This window comes from Balaenoptera musculus, chromosome 2 (genome assembly GCF_009873245.2).
Source record: "Balaenoptera musculus isolate JJ_BM4_2016_0621 chromosome 2, mBalMus1.pri.v3, whole genome shotgun sequence".
NCBI lineage: Eukaryota > Metazoa > Chordata > Mammalia > Artiodactyla > Balaenopteridae > Balaenoptera > Balaenoptera musculus.
The window spans coordinates 84,656,722-84,677,168 of NC_045786.1; the positions used below are offsets into that span (position 1 = coordinate 84,656,722).

General features: G+C 35.7%; 2 protein-coding genes across 5 annotated transcripts in view; one reads left to right on the plus strand and one right to left on the minus strand.

Annotated features, from left to right (window-relative positions):
* Positions 1 to 1,027, plus strand: part of MYEF2 (myelin expression factor 2) — a 79,961-nt gene extending 78,934 nt beyond the window's left edge. For 3 of the 4 annotated variants that reach the window (XM_036843045.1, XM_036843046.1, XM_036843044.1), the window contains one exon: positions 333 to 496. In XM_036843045.1, coding sequence (XP_036698940.1) covers positions 333 to 496 — 164 coding nt within the window. Of the gene's footprint in view, positions 1 to 332 lie in introns of all 4 variants that reach the window. The other variant, XM_036843043.1, reaches the window with a different exon arrangement.
* On the minus strand, positions 1,022 to 19,976 carry SLC24A5 (solute carrier family 24 member 5). The gene is made up of 9 exons (XM_036843047.1): positions 19,785 to 19,976; positions 18,916 to 19,095; positions 8,846 to 8,929; positions 8,654 to 8,757; positions 8,207 to 8,307; positions 6,239 to 6,522; positions 3,911 to 4,117; positions 1,885 to 1,986; positions 1,022 to 1,383 (listed from the first exon to the last, which is right to left on the minus strand). The coding sequence occupies exons 1-9, from the start codon at positions 19,903 to 19,905 to the stop codon at positions 1,061 to 1,063; spliced, it is 1,506 nt and encodes a 501-aa protein (XP_036698942.1). The 5' UTR covers positions 19,906 to 19,976; the 3' UTR covers positions 1,022 to 1,060.
* Positions 19,977 to 20,447: the final 471 nt, after the last annotated feature.

Below are 20,447 nucleotides of genomic sequence, written 5' to 3' on the forward strand. Positions count from 1 at the left end.
GCTAGCTTACCTTATCTTGCTATAAAATTCACTTTAGAAGTAAGGATTTAACATTAAAAAATTTTTATTTTAGTAAAATACTAAATCCTAAGCAAATTTATTTTGATTTCAATTTTGTATATTATAACCTATATATATTCATTACTTTATATGAATTGCATTATATTCAGAATATAAAATGATGAGAATAATGCTTATATGATGTGCTGTTTTAAAATCATTGATGTTTTTAGCCAAGTTGTCATTTCATTGGCTATGAGAAATTTCAGACCTGTGTAGTGAAATGGAACCTGTTTAAACAGACTAGTAATTCTATAATTTTTCTTTTACAGGTCACGTAATGTTTGCAGAAATAAAAATGGAGAATGGAAAGTCAAAAGGCTGTGGAACGGTCAGATTTGACTCCCCAGAATCAGCTGAAAAAGCCTGCAGAATAATGAATGGCATAAAAATCAGTGGCAGAGAAATTGATGTTCGCTTGGATCGTAATGCATAATTTGAAACCACGGTTGGAACATTCTTACATCTGTTTTGCTGAATCTCCTAGTAAAAGTCATTTTTTTAAGTAATACTGTATGCTTACAAAAGTTGTAAAGATGAACTTTTAAAACTCCCACCAGCTTTTAACAGTATAGTGTTAATATACTGTGATTTTTGTTAATCTCAAGTTTGGATTTTTAAAGACAGCAAGTCTGGTCATTCAGTTTAAATGAATGGTTATACTATTTTTAATGAAATAAGCCATTTTCTTGTTATTTTCAGTTCTGCATAGTGGGATTTGTTTGTCCAAGTGTCCCCAGCTTTTATCAACTTATTGTAAGGTAAAACATAGATGGTTTTTTCAAAACTTCTGTTTAATATATGTAATTGTCCTTGAAAAGAAAGGGCTCAGACAAATTAGGATATGATTTTGGTTGGTTTTAAATTTTTCTTGGTGATAAAGAATTACTGTAAGTAAGTTTTAGATTCTAAAGTTCAGAATATTTTTTATTTGACTTAAATGGAGAATTGGAGTTTTCCTTCTCTGCCCTTCCCCATCATTCACATTTTCCACATAACATTAACCACCACAGCCCCTTATTTTATTATTTCCAATAATTCCAAGTTCATACAGAACTGATAACGTTGCAAGCCCCAAGTATAATAATAGGCAGACTGCTCCCAACTTTCTGTCTAGTTTCCAGCCATTAAGGTGAACTGCTAAGAAAAGAAAAATAACTGAAATGTTGAGAAAGATGGTTATGTAAGTTAGTCCTCTACTGTTCACTTCTACAGGAGCAGATGCATTTATAAATGTAGTTTTAATAAACCATGGAACTCCTAGGCACAACATATCGAACACGTTGGATCCCACGATGTTAGACATAGCCATATCTCCCTTGCCTGAAAAAAAAAAAAAAAAAAGCATGTTGTTAAAATATGCGCACCAATACTGTATTTTATTAATAAGCTTCATAAGAAAAAACACTGGATACTTTCTCTGTTTGTTTTGGAAAATTGTTGTATTAGAGCAAAAGTCTTAATGAATTTGTATTTTTAAATTTGGGGGGGTTAGTATTTAAAGTCTTAACATTTATTTATCTAATAATAATTATCTTTATTTATTAAACCATTTTTCAATAAGGTATGTAGATTACTTGTTGCTTTTCATTCTAACATGGTTAGTTATGATTTAATGCACATTTCAGATGAATATTACTTGGGCAATTAGATTTAGTGAAATTAATCTGCTATTAAATAGTAAATCCTTCCTCTGAGTCACTCCTTTTTTTTTCTTCGAAGTATGTTACTGAGGAAATAAATATTTTAAAGGTACCTTTGCTCAGTGTATTTCAGCCAGGCTTTTAAGAATGGGCACTGCAGCTTGAGGGACCTACTTCTTACCTTTTCTTGCAACCAACACACTTGCAATCGTGTCTGGTATGCTTGTTCCTGCTGCTAATAAAGTAAGGCCCATTACTGTATCTGGAATTTCTAATGTTTCCCCTGTAATAAACATAGATATTACAAGTTACAAATCTTATAGATTCGCTAACTGTTCTCTGCAGATATTTCAGATATTTCTTTCCTGAAACAGAAAATAGGCATATTTAGATTTCAGAACCAATATGTATTTACTTAGATTTTAGCTACCAAAATATTGAATAATATTGGTGAATTGGTAACCCAGGTAGCACAGATTTTTAATGACAGATATCGATATTTAATACACAAAATTCTACCAAGGAGTAATTTCCCTACCTGGTATGCTTACAGACGTTTTGGCTGTCCACTGTTGTCAAGGCTGTTGCTTAAAATATGCTAATGAGATTGGTCATTTTCTCTTTTCCCTTTTAAAAACATTTGCTAAAGAGGTGAGATTTAAGCAAATCATTTGTAGCTGTTCTTAAGCTGTAAATATGTTAACACGGTATGCGTTTTTAAATTCCTACTTTAGTGACAGACCTTCGTTTAGTGTTTTCTTTGGGAAATCATAAATCTGAGGAAAACAAAATAGGATTCGGCTTGAGTCTTTCTAACTTTATGGTCCCAGTTTAATACTTCTGTTAAATCTGACGTCAGTTCAACATTTTTCATAAATGTATTCATTTTGGGAAACAGAACTAGAGGGAAGTTTTAAAAAAAAAGTAATTGTAACTGCTCTTAATATTGTAATTGAAAACTTACTTTAGAATTTTTTTTCTTAAAATGTTAATTAAAAGAACTTCAAGTAGCATATTTATTGCATGCTTATATATTGATACTGGAATTGTAATTGGTTGTTAATTTTGTTACTGGTTTGCCAGAGTTCATATGTACATAAATAACACTAATATTTATCATCTTGGGGACTGTTCTATGATCTAGTACTTCATTTTGTTCTTTTCTTGCTTTCCTAATGTCAAATGTGATCTGTCTGAGAAAATTTAGCGTTTTAATATGCAAGCTATTGGACTTTTTCATTGTGCTCTTAAAAAAAAGTAAAAAGAAATAGAATAGCATACTATTCTAAGTCATACATTAATTTGAGAAGAGTCAGAGGTCAGCAAACTTTTTTCGAAAGAGTGAGATAGTAATTATTTTAGGCTTTGCAGGCTATATGATCTCTGTTGCAGTCATTCAGCTCTGCCAGTGTAATGTGAAAGCATCCATAGATAATATATAAATGGATGGGCATGACCGTGTTCAGTAAAACTTAACTCTCAAAAGCAGGAGACTCAGCGATTTGGGCACACAGGTGGTGGTTTGCTCATCTATGATGTAAGTCCATTCAGCTTAACCTTTCTGGGAGAAATTCCTGATTTTTTTGTTCATTGTTTATATTCAGTTTTTCCTTCTGGACTAGGAGTTCTGTGGGACTAGAGCTGCTTATGACCAATCAGTAATAGTGAAATCTTAATCATGAAGGTAGTAGAAACCTAAAATGAAACTTTATTTTATACCCTTTTTATTCGTTTCATACTACGTTTATATTCCCATATTAAAAAGCAAAATAAAATGTAATCCAGTTAAACAGTGAGTACCCGTCGTTTTCTCGAAACACTGGCACCTTGCTATATTTTTTATTATGGAATGGAATTCAATATAAAGACTATATTGTGCACCCATGCAATGTGATTTAATTATTAGCATAATAGAAAGACATTCTGTGAATTTGATTTCATTTATAACATGTACATTCCTTTGACTTGTACCCCTGGGCTGTATAACAGTGAGAATGTAGTTGACATGTGATATACAACTCACAAAACCTGAATGAGCTTGTTGGTGTATTAATATTTAATCTTTCTGTAAATAGCACTTATCTTTAGTCTTTGCTGAAAAAAAATTTGCTCTTTAACTAGACTACACTTAGTGAATATATGCTTTGTTCTTATATAAAACTGATTATTTTATTTTTAAATTGTGCTCTTATACTTAAGATACATACCAGTTATTGTGACCATCCAAACCAGGATATATGTAAATGCAGATATCCACAGTGCTGACATGAAAAAGGTTATCACAAAGTAATTTTTCCAAAACTTTCTTCTACAATCTGGTGTGGTTAGAAAAAGTAGTATAATAATGGGAAGGGATAGTACCCAAAAAATTCTTTTCAAGTCTGCTTCAGGCATGTTGAAAACACTTGGTGGATCTGTTAGGGAAAAATTAAACGATTTTGAGTTTTCTCAAGTGGCCTATTAAGTTAGAAATGTTCATTTAGAAAGCTGTATTGAAATAAATTAGCTGTATCAGTTTTTAAGAGGCATTCTAATACCTCATTACTGATATTGCTGGCAAAGAGAAACTAATTGAGACTTCAGGGCTGATGGTGTAAAATGTGATACTCAGCGTTTCTTGATTTGGGGCCTTAAATCCATCAAGATGTCTTGGGTCATTCACTAAGTATGTTAGAGACATAATGTTTATGAAGTGTCAGTTCGACCTCTCTTGGTTTTCTACAGTGTGGATGGTCTTTAGTAACTTTTGCTTATGGGATTAACCGGGTGTCTTAACCTTAGGTATCCCCGTTGTTTCCATTTCCCAATATTGATGATACCTCCAGCCTGCCCTATGTATCACATAATGTATACTTAGGGAGTATAACATAATTATAGCATAATCTTTTTATTAAGTGGAATATTTCCAATTCTCATTGTAAGTGACTTTAGGGGACTTGTTTCATTATTTTCTTTAATTAATTTACCAAACACAGAATTCACCACAATTCTTAGAAAGAACCTTAAGAAAATAGGCACTAGTATAGAATCTACAATGTAAATTATAAGACTTGAGTATGTTTTTTAAATTCAATTTGTTTTATTAACTTAGTGGAAGACAATAATATATTGGATAAAAAGGGGAATTCACTTTAAAATTGTTTGAAATTTGTATGGCATTTATAAAATACTATACCCATATATTAGGTCACATTACAACTAATGCTAGTAAAATAACTCATAAAAAATTTTTTGCCAAGCCTCAGCCAATGGACCAGAAAGTAACAGATATAATTTTAGTGTAATAAAAAATGTTTGGACTGGTTCTTTTGAGTTTCTTGTTACAAAATTTAACTTAGACATGTGTACCTCTTGCGCCTGAAAGACTAGAAACTATAATTTTTGTAAGAAGGGGCATAGTCATATTTTAACTTTTTAAGGTAATAAATTAGAATAAGTTCCCTGTCTAAAGTACTAAATAAAATTTAGAATCTGTTTCCTACAACCACTTTATAAAAAAATAACCACCAAATTTGTATTTCTGGCCGTAGCTGAATTCGACTTCCTACTAAATATATTTACTTAAGTGTTTTGCTACTGCTTCAGATGACATGTTTAAAATTCAACTGTTTCCTTCCTACTTTCTTTTTTCCCACACCAGCTTTTCTTCCTTAATTCCTAGTTTTTGTAAGTCGTGTTCTTATCTTCTTAGTCATTATCAAAAGCCTCAGAATTATCTCTGCTCCCAAGTAGCCCTTCAGTTGCCTGGTCTTCGTGATGCTTCCTTTGCAATGTCTCACATCTGTTCTCTTGTATTCCCCCTGCCTTCACTTTGTCTAGACATCTGCTAAACACATCAGTTGGTTTAGTAGCCTCTTAAAGACCTCCATGTCCTTTATTCCATATTTCAGTTCTGATAATTTCTCTACTCACAAACCTGCAAACACTCTTAATCTAGCATTTAAGACTCTTTCTATCCTCTTCCTTTCTATCCACCTTTCTTCTGCTTCCATTCTGCACATTCAGTGCTCCAGTTATGTTAGTACTTGAGCAGGCCTTTTGCTCATGTTACTTCCTTGTCAGTCCATGGAATACTCTTTACTCTTATCTCTGCATCATTTACTTATGACTAATAACTAACAGCTATTGAAGTCTAGACTTCAATAGCTGTTACTTATTACTCATAAATCAGGTTGTTAGTTAAAATCTTACTATTCTACAAGGCTTAGTTTTAATGCTCCCTTCTCCGTGATAATCTTTCCTATCTAACCATCCTTATCAAATTTTATACCATCTGTCCCATTTAGGAACCACAGTTATGCTTTATTTGTTTCTCTTTACAGTACTTAAATGTTCACATTTTAGCTATTTGGGTTTTTTTTTTTCCCCCCTGTAGTGTTGGAAGCTTCTTTAGGGATAGGTCTGCCTCTTGATCATCCCTGAAATCCCCATAGTGTTTTTTACCTAGTAAGTATATAGTACTTAATGAATTAAGTGAAATGAAATTAAGTTTTGCTAGTGAATAGACTTAACAGTGGCCAGGATGTGGTTATTACCTTCAGAAACCTGACTAAGACCATGTAAACTTATAGAAAGCTGGGAGTAGCCAGAATCCTCATGAAATATCCCACTGTCAGTTCTTGATTGCCTGCGGATGAATGGTTGATCCTCCTCTTCCCATCCCATCAGTGGCTGCTGTTCACTTCTCTCTTCCATTGCTTTGGCAAGGCAGGTGCAGCAAGGACCGCACTTCTTTATAATATATTGGTTAATTTTAATGTCAAAACACAGCACCAAAACATATAATCCGTATATCAAAAGCAGTGAAGTTCCTTCATACCTATGAATTAGAGAAATTTGTGTGTTTTTCAATTAAAAATGTGAAAGTTATTTTAGAGTTAGTAGCTTTTGGGCAGTATCTGCTTAATTTTCGAATGCAGCAATAGAACGGAAATGTTCTAGATAATATTTTGGTTTTGTAGATGTGTCCACCTTTGGTTACAGCATTATTAAAAATTTATTGATGAAAGCTTGACACTGTCCTTTCTGTATTTCAAAAACAAGGATTATAAATTCATTGTCTTAATTTGTAGAATCCTTCCGAATGGCAGGCATAAAAAGTTCTTTAAACATAATAGTAATTGTAGACTTCAAAATAAAAGTGAAACTAATGAATAGTGATGGGCATTCTCCACCTCAGTTCATTGGAAGAATATAATAATTATAAGAAAATATAGTATCTTCATTTCAATTGTTCTGGTATAGGAATTTTGTGTAAAATATTCAGAATATGTTAGACTTTGGAGCTTTTCAGTTTGCTATACAGAGATTTTTTTGACGATTTTAATGTAAATGAGTTTGGCTTGCATTCACAAGAAAGCAAGGATGTTCTCAAAAATAAAGTTATACCTAAGGCACTGAGAATCGTTTTCCTGTACTCTGGTTTGCTGTTTAAAGTATTTTCATTAGCGAATACCATCACATTTGAACCTTGCATCTACCTTTTATTTTATAGCCAGTGAATCTCTGCTACTGCTTGAAAGCACAGAGTTCCTGATTTCCCTCATGGGGGGAGCGTTAGCTTGGATGCTCTCACAGTGACTGTCCCCTTACAGACAACTGCTGAGTCCCAGAAGCATCCCCATTGTAACCAACAGTCTCTCCTTGGGAGACAGGCTAGATTTCAGGATGATGCATTTAAAACATTTGCTCCCTGCGAGGTTTAAAGTTTTTTGATAGCAGGTATTGGTGCAGCACTGCCAAATTGTAGTATTCCAGAGGGGTGCCATTTACAGTGTTTTCTATTTTTCTGGTGATCTCTGGCATTGGGCAATGTACAATCCGTATGGCTGTGTTTTACATTTCCTTATCCGTTAAGATTCCTAGTGTAGTGATAAACACCTACTTGTTAGCTGAAACGGTTACTATCTGTTCACTAAGTCACCCCCTTTTTCATTTTCTTGGAACAGCAAGGCATGGGGAGATTATAAAGAAAGCAAATAGTTTTCAATATTGAAACCTAAACGTTTTTGATTTTTAGAGGAAGAAGGCTATAGTTCGTCTTACTAAATGAACATCAGGGAGAAAGTTGGAGGAATTTAAAGGAACTTCTTTTACTTCCTTTGTCATCTCCAGTCTTGTGACCATGGTCACTTTTAACGGAGGAAAGGTAAACCACCCAATAGATGAAAAAGCCACCTGTTGGGGCTTTAACGGACAAAAAAGCTGGGAGATCTTCTCAACAGGCAGTGGGGAGAAAGAAGGGTGGTAACATCCAGTGGTTAGACAAAAGAAGACTGACTTGACTAAAGAATTGCAAAGAAAGGAGAAGAACCCAACTAGCAATCGTGGTGAGGAGGTTAGCTCAGAGACCTACAGGGAAAATGTACGGAAGTGGCGGATAATTGAGAAGTGATTGAAATAACATTTTTGAAAAAAAAGAAATGTTACTAAACCATCAGAATTTTATAAAAATCCTCTCTGTAATTGTTTTACATTAAGAATAATGATTATTTCAAGCTTACCAGTAAACTTGGTTGTCAAATATTATGGCAAGAACTGCTGCTACACTAATCACGTATGCTGCACAGTCTCTGAATAGGGGCCAACATGATAGCGTTGAAACCTATAAAAATAATTTAATGTTCTCCATTACACTGTAACTTCTTCAAGTACTTGCTTAGTGCAATAATAAAATTGTTTGTATATTTGTAGCTAAATATTGTTATCTTTTGCATATTGCATAGAGAAAGGAATTTTAAGAAAAATTGTGTTTCTAAACCTAGTCTGATTTTCATAAATTTGACCAAGAGGTATTTGTGGGTTAACTTAAAATTGAATACATGTTGTTTTTCGACCGATTAATAAATTTAACTGAACACATTACTAGTGCCTTGTTTGTTCTAGACTCTGAACGGTTCTTATAATTTGTCAAGGCAATAAATTTTGTTGAATAAAGTTTTTTTACATACCACATTAGACAGTAAGCCACAGGCTGCACAGATGCCAAGGAGATTATAAATTGCAGATCCAAGAATGGTGCTAATGCCAATATCGCCCTTTGTGATAAATACACCTATAAGCAAGACAGTAGCTAAGTTAGTATTGACTTGGAGAAGATCAAATCACATGGAGTAAGAAAAAATATAAGGAGCAATATTTACCTAGGAAAGCAGTAACTAATTCAGGAGCTGAACTACCGGCTGCCATAAAAGTTGCACCGGCAACATTCTGGGACAATCCAAAGTCTGAAGACAAATGAAATTATGTTAATGCCTGGTAAAGTGACAAATGAAAGAGTATGTCTTTATAACTAAATAGATATATATCAAAGCTACATCTTCACAGAAAATCACTAATATTAACTTTAGCTGGAAAATAGCCGATAGAGGCAGCATGCTAGGCATTATTTACCCTAAGTCAGAAAGTTAGTGTCAAAGTTAGAACTAAAACTCAGGTTTCCAAGGCTTTGATAGCAATCCCTTGTTGATGTTTATTGTTTGCTATATCTACTGATATTTGACAGTCTTTCCAGACTCTCAGTCTCTGGTGTGCTTTGTTGAGTCCCTTTCACCTGTGGTCAGTATTTCCTTATTCTTGCCTGTGGGGACCATTACCTGTCGCTCACTCTCAGGTCCACATCAGGTTCTACTCTGCTGAGACATCTACCTTTGACATTACTGATTCCTTTTGTTGTTGGCGGTGTGACAACAAAACAAAAATAGCTACAATATTTCTGCCCACATGATTTTCCAGAACCTCTCCATTCCCTATCAAAAAACCAAAACAAAACAAAAAACAAGGTGGAGTTTATGTTTACGTCATCTGAGCCTAGATGAGCCTTTGTGACTGCTTTGACTAACAGTATGGCGGAGCCGTAATATTTCTGAAGCTAGGACATAAAAGGTGACAAAACTTTCTCATGGTTTTCTCTCTCTAGGAACATTTGCTTCAGAGCCCTAAGTGATTGCATAAAAACCCTGGCTACCATCCTGGAAAGACCTTGTGAAGAGCCCACATAGAAATAGAGGTCCCTGAGGAACCCCGGCTGGTTCAGCCCCCCAGTTTTGAATCTTCCCATCCCAGGCGCCAGATATGTGAAGGAGGGAGTTTTCAGATAATTCTAGTCCTCTCTTCTTACTATAGCTGCATGAGAGACCGCAAGCAAGAACCACTCAGCTGAGGCCAGTAAACCCCCAAAGCTGTGAGAGGTATGAAATGATTGTTCTTTTAAGCTACTAGTTTTGGGGTGATTTGTTAAGCAGCCATAGATACCTGGAACACCTGACTATTGTTCATTTATTTGTTATTTATCTATTGACTACCTAGTATGCCAGATGCTTTTTTTATGTGCTAGGAATGTGGCAGTAACAAAACAGACAAATGTTTCTCATCTTCTGGAATTTAATTATAGTGAGAACAGACAGACAAGATAAGAAAACTATGTATTATGTTAGAAGGAGCAAGAGCAGGGTGGGGGGATATAAAATGTCATGGAGGAAAGATTGTAATTTTAGATTGGGTAACCAGAAAGGACTTCACTGAGATGGTAACTTAACAAAGACTTCAAAGTGAGGGAGCTAACCTCGCATAGACCCAGGAGTATTCTAGGTAGATGGAGTGAATGCAAAGGTTTTGAGGTAGAAGCTAGCCTGTGTGTTCAAGAAACAGAAAAAGACTGGAGTGTCTGGAATAAAGTGTGTGAAGGAGAGCTGTAGATGATGAGGTCAAAGGTAATAGGTGGCTAGATCATGTAAGGCCTTGTGGATCCTAGCAAGGACCTGGGCTTTTATTGTGAAGAATATGGGAAGTGCTTGGAAAGACATCCACCATATTGCTTGCTGGTGATACCAGCCGCAGTCATCTTTTTTATCCCCATGAGATTATCTGGTCTCAGAGGCCCAACCAGCTTGTTGGGCCACCTGTTATGCCTCCATTGTGAAAAATCCTCTCAGGATAGTTGGAATGATCTAATCCAGGCCCTCTATCCTATTCCTTACTATTTTCCTTTGGTCATCTTGCTTGATGAACATCTACTTGTGGTGACTAATGAAGGGAGAGAAATAATAATTTATGTAAGTGACATTTCATTGCATTTCTTTTACTGGTTAGAGTAATTTTACATATAAATATGTAGCATATATATAGTATATAGAATTTATACTCTTACTACAACTCTGATATGTAGTAGGACCGATTGGCCATGAAACTTAAAATAGAACAAGATGAAGCATATTGTTCTGTTATTAACTTTTTCATTTTATGTATGAAGTAAATAATATCTTATATTCATGGTATACAGTTCACTATCATATACATAATTTAATCATCTCAGCTATCCTCAGATGTGAGTGATGGTATTTCCATTTTACAGATAAAGAAACGGGTCCAGAAGGTTAAGTAACTAAAAGTTACATGGAGAGTAAGGATCTTAAATGTGAGGAGTTAGGGCATAAACCACAGGTCTATTGGTTCTAAACCCAGTGCTATTTCTATTTCATCACAGAAACTCAATATAATATAAGAATGGCACTTAGGCCAATTATGGGGGGCAATTGAGTCATTTTCTTTCCTGCCTCATGGTACTGGTACATAACTACCACTGTTCCATTCCTTGCTAGGGGGAAAATAGCTAATGGGAGTCAGGAATAATTTGGACGTTTTCCAGCATATTCCAGAGAATGTATGAATTTAGTGATATTACCATGAATTCTCTTCTCAAATCAAACCAGGGCTAGATAATATGTGGAGGAAATTGAAAAAGAACAAAGTGCTTTATCTTGAAGTAACTGTCTGAACTTGGGGCAGCTGAAGAGTGAATGGCCAATCTTCATTTAATGCTGGCTGAAGAATGCTTCATTAGAAAAATTCAGTCTTGAGAGAGAAAGGGTGATCCATCCGGCTGCTGCAAGGTAAGAAAATAGGTGGCCCTTTTGAGCACTTTTACTCTCAAAAGGCAGTAACAATAAAGCTTGTTGCTATTCACTGGGCTCTCTTTCAGTTATGAAAAGAAAGGTTCTGTACAGATGGATGTGTAAAACTTCAAAGATATTTTAACAAGTTATATCTTAAGGTTCTAAGCATATTTTGTAAAATGGTTTATACCTTTGAACTTTAGAATCGACTGGCTTTGTCTTCACTGACCCTTGGGTAGCATTTCTCTCTGCTGTAGTTTATTATGAAAGATAAGTTGTTCTGGTTTCCACCCCCCTCCCAAGAGCTATTACTCTTTTCCCTCTCTATTACTCTAAAGGAATAATCATATTTCCTTCAGGATATAGTAGAAATGTTCAAGGTGAGTTTTCTTTATAGGTTTAGATATTACATTGTTTATATAAAGTGCAACTTTATGATAATGAACTGATTACTCATCAGTAACTCATCAGACTTTTTCTTAAGCATGTTCTCTTCTCTGATACCATGTTGGAAAGTTTATAACGGTTTTTGAAAATCCTCTTCTGGAAATATAGTAGAAAGAGTTTTAAACTAAAATGGAGACCTGGCTTCTGGCCTTGCCAGTACCTTAATGTGAGACTTTAGATAAGTCATTCAGACAAGCCTTGTATTTTGCCATCTGTAAAATGGAGGGTTGGACTACACAATATTTAGGTATCTTCTAATTTTATCAATTTTTACAAAAAATATAAAATATGAATTCTATGCCTTAAGCCTCTGTACTGCTTCTTACTATTAAATAAATTCCTTTTATAAATAAAAATCCCCTTTGTTGCTGAAAATTTAGAAAATGGAGGAGAAAACAGAATGGGGAGGATCATTTATAATTTTAACATTGTATTTCAACCACTGCTACCATTCTTTATGTATTTCCAGCTCTTTTCACAATGTGCGTTTAATAGAGTTACAAGAGTAGGCTGTAAGCAATTTGGTGTCTTCTGGCACAATTTTGTAAAGTCCTCAGTGACAGCAAATTTTCATGCTTTGTGAATGGATTTGAATTTTGGAAGCAATTAAAAGTCATTCAGACCCAACTCTAGTGACTAGGGTGGGTAGTCATGCTGAGTAATTCTATTCAAAATGAAGTATGACAGCAAACCAATGTCTTTTATGATTTGCAAAATTGGTTCTGATATTAATTCCAAATATATTCTAGAAATGTTTTGAGTGAAGTCAGCATCGTTGAAATAAATGCCTAGCCTCTCAATGCACAACTGCATGTATATGCTCTGTGGTGCTTTTAACAGTAAATAAAGACATTTGAAGTACTTTATCATCTCATATTTTGTCTGAGCTATAACGGAATAAATTCTGAAACCCTGTATAATGTTTTGAAAGGCCTGATTCCACTGAAAAAGAAAGACTCCCCCATGGCCTAATCTAACAGCTTTAATATTAATTAATTTCCACTTGCCCTAAGTCTATCATATAAAGCATATGTAAGACATTTTATCTCCAAAGCTCACAATTACCTGAGTTTTGTCTCCATAACTTGCCCAAGGTCACATAGGTAGTAGTTGCAGAGATGGGATGGGCAGCTAGACCTTTCTGAGTTTAAAAAGCTGCTCTTTCTGTTACCCATGTAAGTGAAGAGATTAATACATAGCTTTATTATTATTATTATCATCATGATCATCATCATTGCCTGTTCCTGAATAGCATCTTGGTAATATCCAGACCACTTGGCACTTATTTAGATCCATACACCTAGGGTAGATTTAGATGCAATGCAAGGTGACCACAATATATTTATTTATATTTTAAATTTAGATTAGTTTAGATCAGAGGGAAAAGAAAAACAAAGAGGATGAAAATGCTCTTAAGAGGAGAATGAGTGCCTGTGTGGCAGGGAGGAAGCACTATTCTTAGATTCTTTGTTCTTTGGGAAGGCTTTGCCTCTGTAAATTTCATAAGGATTAAGAATCAAACAATCCCCTGAAACTGTCGGCTATCCAAATGCCATACTCACAGAATTATTCCACTCCCTTTCAATTTTATCAATTTAGAATTAATTCTACCTGGAATTAAAACCTGCCTTTCTTTCTTGTTGTCTATTTCTGAAACATAAAGTAGAACATGGGCAAATATTAGCTCAAAGCAGAGTGAATAAGAATAATTTTTTAATAAAAAAGTAAATATTTTGTTTAAGTATGTTTCTGAAAACCTTATTAAGATCATTTTCAGTTAAGACATGTTATACTTCAAAGGATCAACATGGTGGAGGGATTAGAATTACTAACTGAATAGCATATTAGTGTAACATTTAAAAAGAAAAGTTTCATAACTAGCTCATTGTGGACTTTGGGCTATATCAAGTGACCAGTCATTAGGGGTTCACATTTTTCTCTCTAGTTAGCTTAGGAAAAGTTAAAGAAAGGTGATTTAATCAGTGGTTAAATAACTCTAGGAGATCCCCATTACATGTTAAAACAATACATAAAAAGGATTTGTTTTGACTTTATACTGAACTTTTGTGTTTCTAAAAATGAACTGCTTATAAAGATGAGAGGTAATAGTCCTACTATTTGGGCTACAAGTTAATATAGTTTATATTATATATAAATGTGTTCGAAGAATCATCTTTAGTCTCTTTTCCTTTAGAACTTAAATGGATAAAAGAGAAAATAGGATTAGAGGAAGGGGGTATAGCAACAACATTTTCTTGTATTGGTTCTACATAGTTAAGATGACAGCAAAATGTCTCAGGGTATGTGCTTGCTTTTCCAGTTTTGAGGTGGGGAGGAGAGGTTGTGTGACTTTTATGATCATGAGTTGAGCAAGAAAGGGAAAGATCCTTGTTGAAAGCCTCAAGTGGTGGTGGTTCTAATGGTAATTGACAGACCAGCATATATAGCTACAGACAGAGAAAGAGCACTCACTTGCCTGAGCTGGGCCTGGCCAGGGCATCAGCAAGAGGCTCTGCCCTCCACCACTTCCAACTTATCCCCTGCATGGAGACTCCAGTCCTGAGCCTTTTCTAGTCTTCACCTTGCTGAAGACCCTTGTGCTAACCAAATGAACCACTGTTAGTGATTTGAGGAGGGGTTCATGGGGTGATGGGGCTGGGTGGGCCAGGGGTGTGCCAATTCAACCATTGTATCCTAGGTTGGGATTCAGACATGTACTCCATAGAAAGTCATTGCATTATACATGATGGTTTGGTTCCACAGTACTGCACTATGACTTCATATACATCATGGACAAAATGCTTAGTTCTCAGAGTCTAATTATTGCAGGTAACCATTTATAACATTAATTTACAACCCCCAGTAGGTTGCTAAAATTCTTAACTGATTTTTTTAAGTGACTTGGTGGATTCTCACTATTTTGTAGTATACTTCCTCTGTAGTTACAGTGAGTATTTGATGTATTTTTGTGGTCAAAATTTTCAGTGCCCTTGGGAGGAAAAATACCTTTTAAAATTGTTCAAAAAGAACAGTTCTTCTGAAACAACCATATTACGGCAGCTAATCTCAAACAAGGACGTGTAAAATTATATCACACAGCAATTGAAAACATTCTTGGGTTTTGGCATTAGAGAAACCAGGGCTCTCCTGTGTGCTGGCTGTGTAGTCTTGAGAAATTATATATTCTCTCAGCCTCGGTTTTTTCATTAGTAAAACCAATCTAATAGTCCCTACTTTATAGGGTTTTTGTGAAGACTAAATATAATCATATATGTTTAATTTAGAACCATGCTTGGTCTTCTATAATTGTTTTATGATAAATAACTATAATAAATACATAAATAATTAATAGCATTCTAGTACATTGTAGAATGCTCTGTAAATTGTTTCGAGGATTATATTAATACTTATTAGTTGGGTGGGACTATTATAGCTTGTCAAAGAACTATGGGGAAATGTAAAGCGTTTGCAGACTTTCTGAAGTTAGTTTCTGTGGGTGTAAAGACATTCCAGAGAAATTGTTTTTTATTGCTGATGTCCTAATTTGGATAAGACCATGCTAAGACCTTGGAAAGAGAAACGACAGAATTAATTTAGAGGCATTTAAAAATGAATCCAGGGGCTTCCCTGGTGGCGCAGTGGTTGAGAATCTGCCTGCCAATGTGGAGGACACGGGTTCGAGCCCTGGTCTGGGAAGATCCCATATGCCGCGGAGCAACTGGGCCCGTGAGCCACAATTACTGAGCCTGCGCGTCTGGAGCCTGTGCTCCGCAACGAGAGAGGCCGCGATAGTGAGAGGCCTGCGCACCGCGATGAAGAGTGGCCCCCGCTTGCCACAGCTGGAGAAAGCCCTGGCACAGAAACGAAGACCCAACACAGCCATAAATAAAAAATTAAAAAAAAAAAAAAAAAAAAATGAATCCAGCTAGCACTATTTCTATTTCATTTCATTGCCAGTATTTTCAATGCTCAAGACCGGGGTCAATTCTTAGCAGCTGAAGATTTGGCAGTGATGTGGGCATCCATCAATCACACATCCATAATAGCTACTGTGTTATACTTCAGAGCAAAGAGCGATTCACTTGAGAAATGAATGTTTGCTGATGATGTTCCAAAGTAATTCCACAAATGGCATGGTGGAAGTCATTATTATAGATATTTTATGAAGTTGCTTAATGAAGATTATTTTGAAGTAGCAATCTAAATTTTAATGCAGTGGTTTCTTCTGCAGGGCCAGAAAAGTTATCTATTTATTTACTACTCCCAAGACAGGTTTTTATTTTAAAAATTCTTGATGGATTTATTCTTTGACTGAAAGAAGTCAAGTCATTGTTTGGAAATGTGAAAACAAAAAACAAACAAAAGAAAAGTGATTTGTTTGTTTGCTTTCCAGGAAGAGAAGGATTCTAAGTGGGGATATAGTACCTTGAATTTTAAATTTCTTAGTTTTATATAATTAATATGATTTAGTTTTTCTAATGAGAAGTGCGGTACTGGCACAAACATGAACAAATAGATCGTTAGAATATAGAGTTGAGAGTATAGAAAATGGATCAACTTTTGGGAAAAATAGCATTGTATCCTATAGCAAAACAAATTCTTAGTGGAATAAATGAAAATATTAAATATAAATAAATAAATAAATGTAAAAAAAAAAAGAAACTATAAGTAGAAGAAAAGATGACAATTTTTCTGACCTAGGGATAAAAAGGTATTTCCAGGTATAAAACCAAAAGGGGAATCATAAAGGAAAATATTTGTAAATTTACTTAAAAATATGTACACTTCAATGTGATAAACACATAAAATACAAAACCAAACAAACCATAAAAAGTATATCATATAAAAATTGTTTTAGAAAGAGTTAATACCCTTATATTAAAAAAAATCTTGGAAATCAGTAAGTAAAAGACAAATACTCCCATATTAGAACATGGGCAAAAAACACAAAAGCAAAACCACAAATTTTAATACACATATAAAATGTTCAACCTCACAAATAATAAGATAAATACAAATTTTATAAAATAACTTCCATTTGAAAGCAATTAACAAAGACATTTAAAATGATCCCAATAAGAATTATTTTTAAAAAAGATATTATTCATGGTTTTCTGGAATGGAAGCTACCACACATTGTGGAGGTTTTCGTTGGCACACCCTTTGTGAAATGCTTTTGGCAATGTATAATATAAAGCTTAAGATATGCATAGCTCTGTATCTTTATCAGGAAATGATTAGAGAAGTTTGCAAAGATTTGATACAAGTATGGACATAACATCATTTAGAACAAAAAATTAAAACTCAAATGTCTAATAAGATTAATAATTTTAAAAATTGTGATAAATTTCTACTGGGTGCTTATTATGTATAAAAACCAGTGTTGGGTGCTCAAATCGTTTACAGAATCAGGAACTATTGTGCTGCCATGAAGAATCATGTTTTTTGAAGGGTATTTAATAATATAGGGATATGTGCATGATTAAATATTATCTTAGGAAAAGGAAACGACCTCAAATTGTATATGTAGCAAGATCTAAAAGACTGAAAGGAAATACACCAAATGATAACTGTGGGGATCTCTGGGTGATAGAAATGTAGAGGAATTTGTTTTTTCTTCTATTCTGCTTGCATTTCATCAGTCCAAGTAAAAGTATTATGTTAAAGTAATTTAATTTCTATTAAGGAAAACTATCAATGTCAGTGTCGAATGTAGTATCAATGTAAAACTATAAGTTAAATAATAATTATAATAAACTTACGCTGACCTGTTCTATAATTATTTTTCATTAGAGAAATAGGTGTTGAGTGCCTCTGCTATTGCCAGATCCTGTTTTAAGTCCTAAGGATACTGCTGTACTGCACTGAACAAGAGAGAAAATGACTTGTATTTCAGCAGGGGTTGGGGATGGGACCATGGGAAAAGGGAGAAAGGGAGAGTTTACATTCATGCTCTTTCCCTGTGAAGAAATGCTAGCAGTGTGTGTGTGTGTGGCGGGGGGATGCTATTTCTGTGTAGTCCTGGGAGTATGCAGTGGGAAATCTAAGCCTTACCTTTGACCTTCTCTGAAGTGAGCATGCTTAACCAATTAAACTAACTAAGCAGGAGACAGAGACTGGAAACGCTGACACTTTTGCTTATTTGGCATAAAACATCACTGATATCCTGATTTTAGGGACCCGTGTGCTAATGTAAGGTCTGTGCTCAGAATTCTGGGCGATATACATGATTGAAGGGGTAGAACTGAGGGGCTTGGCAGATCTTATTTCCAGAAACCAGTAACTGAGCTTAATGTTTAATTACCTGATGCCAAAGGGCACTTTACATAAGATGCAGGACTTATTTATTTATTTATTGGTTCATAAACATGAATTAGTTTCCTTACTGGTAGGAGGCTGGGAAAGGAAGAGGGAGGAGGGCGGTCCTTAAAGGTATTTGTTTATCATCTACCTTTTTAAAAAAGTTACAGAGATTTTAGAGTAAAAATGAAAAAAATTTTTGAAGTATTTGATGGCAAGTATTAGGAGTCCAGTGTATTAGGAGTATATACCAAGTGCATGTATATGAAACTTGGAACAGCTTACTAACAAACAGCTAGGCAGTACAATAGACAAACTGCAAGTTTCTGGAGATAGGCACTATAACAATAGTTGCTTTGTACTCATTTAAAGATGTTCTGCTGAACATTAACTACAAAGAAAAACCATACTCACGCCAGTCCCTCAAGATACAGGACACCACAACGCAGAAGTCAGCGTTCTGCAGCCAGTTGAGATGGACAGGATTGCTGCTGAGCTACTCCAAAGACAGCTGTATATGTGTGTGGCACTACTGTTCTGGAAAGTTGTAGAGAAGATTTCCAGCTACTTACATTCACTGATGATTTCCAAGGAGGGTAGGAAGTACTCATCACAGACAATAGACATGGCCATGAACATGTAAAGGATAATTAGGAAGTAGATTATGATGCCTCCATCTGCACGCTCCTGTTTTGTGAAAAACCCTTCAGGGAACTCCGATGATGGGGACATAACACATTGGGTGCTATTTCCTGGTAAGGAAAAGGAGGTGAAAATTTGAAGGATGTTGGAGTCACACATTCCAAGCCCACAAAGAGAAATTCCTTAAGAAAACAGGAAGTGTGGGATTAAATCACTTTTGAATATGATGTAATTGTAGATCCTTAAAAAAAAATTAGTCTTTGGGACCTGAAAGAGGTGCTTTAATGAAATAAGATAATGAGAGCAGGTGAATTAAAAAGAGGAAATAACGAAATCAGTCTTCCTTGTCTGCTTCATTACTAAAAGGGAATTCTGAACCCCTTTTCCTCCTCAGTTAGAAACTGTATTTTGAAGATAAAGATTCCTAATATCTGTACAATTTCATTTTCCCATTTCAGAGCCCAAGTTGTCCGCAAAGCCCAAGGCCCACAAAGAATCATCCACTGTTGCAGAGAGAATTTCTAGGATGAAAGAAGATTTCTTTTTCCATGATGAAGTCTCCAACAATAACAACTGAAGACTCTCCTGCTTCATGACGTCTGTGAATTATTTCAGAGCTATCTTTGAGAACTTATTCGAAGGATCAAAAGTGTTTGAAAGCCTACCAAATGCTAAAACTCAGAGCAAATACAGCAGGAAGCATAAGCAAAAGTGAGTCAAGTAAGAATTTCCCTCTCTTTGTCTGTTTATCCATATGTGGCAGCAGCAGCAGGGGTAGCTGACCCCAGCGTCCACCTACCTGTAGCCCTGGGGAGCCGCTGGGGCAGGGAGGCACCTGGGGGAGGCAAGTGTGCAGTAGCCCAGAGGATGCCGAGGAGCAGGGCCCTTCTTGCCCACCGTGGGCCCCGTTTGGTCTGCATTTCTGCAGCGGTCTTTCTGCAACGTGCAGCCTTGGGAAGGGAGAAGAGGAGGATTAAGCTGGATCATGTGAGGAGTCTCCTTCCTGCCCAGTGCCCTGCCCAGGGCACATCACAGCAAGGCCAGTGGACAAGGGAGGGTGATTGGAGCCAGCCGAGCTACTCTGATCAGGAGCCCTAAGCCCCAGAGAGGCTGGAGGAGGCAGAGAGGAAGCAGACAGTCCCGTGGCCCACAGTCCCCGAGGGCAGACCCAGGCGGCTTGCTCTTTACGGAGTGATTTTATTTATTGTCTTCATCCTGGCTCTGCTTTTGACTCTCTCTAGATTTGTAAGGACCTGAGTTTATAACTGCTTCCACCTCTCTCTCCAGCCCTTGCTTCTAGAATTTGCTGGAGCTCGTGTATGTGCCTTCTTTGGCTAGGCTGTCACCCTTTCATATTTCTGTTTTGGCCTCTCGTCCTCTCTCCAGTTAGGAGGCTCCTGCAATAATCTAGTGGAGAAATGATGGTGGCTTGAACCAGAGCAGTGGCAATGGGGATGGAGAC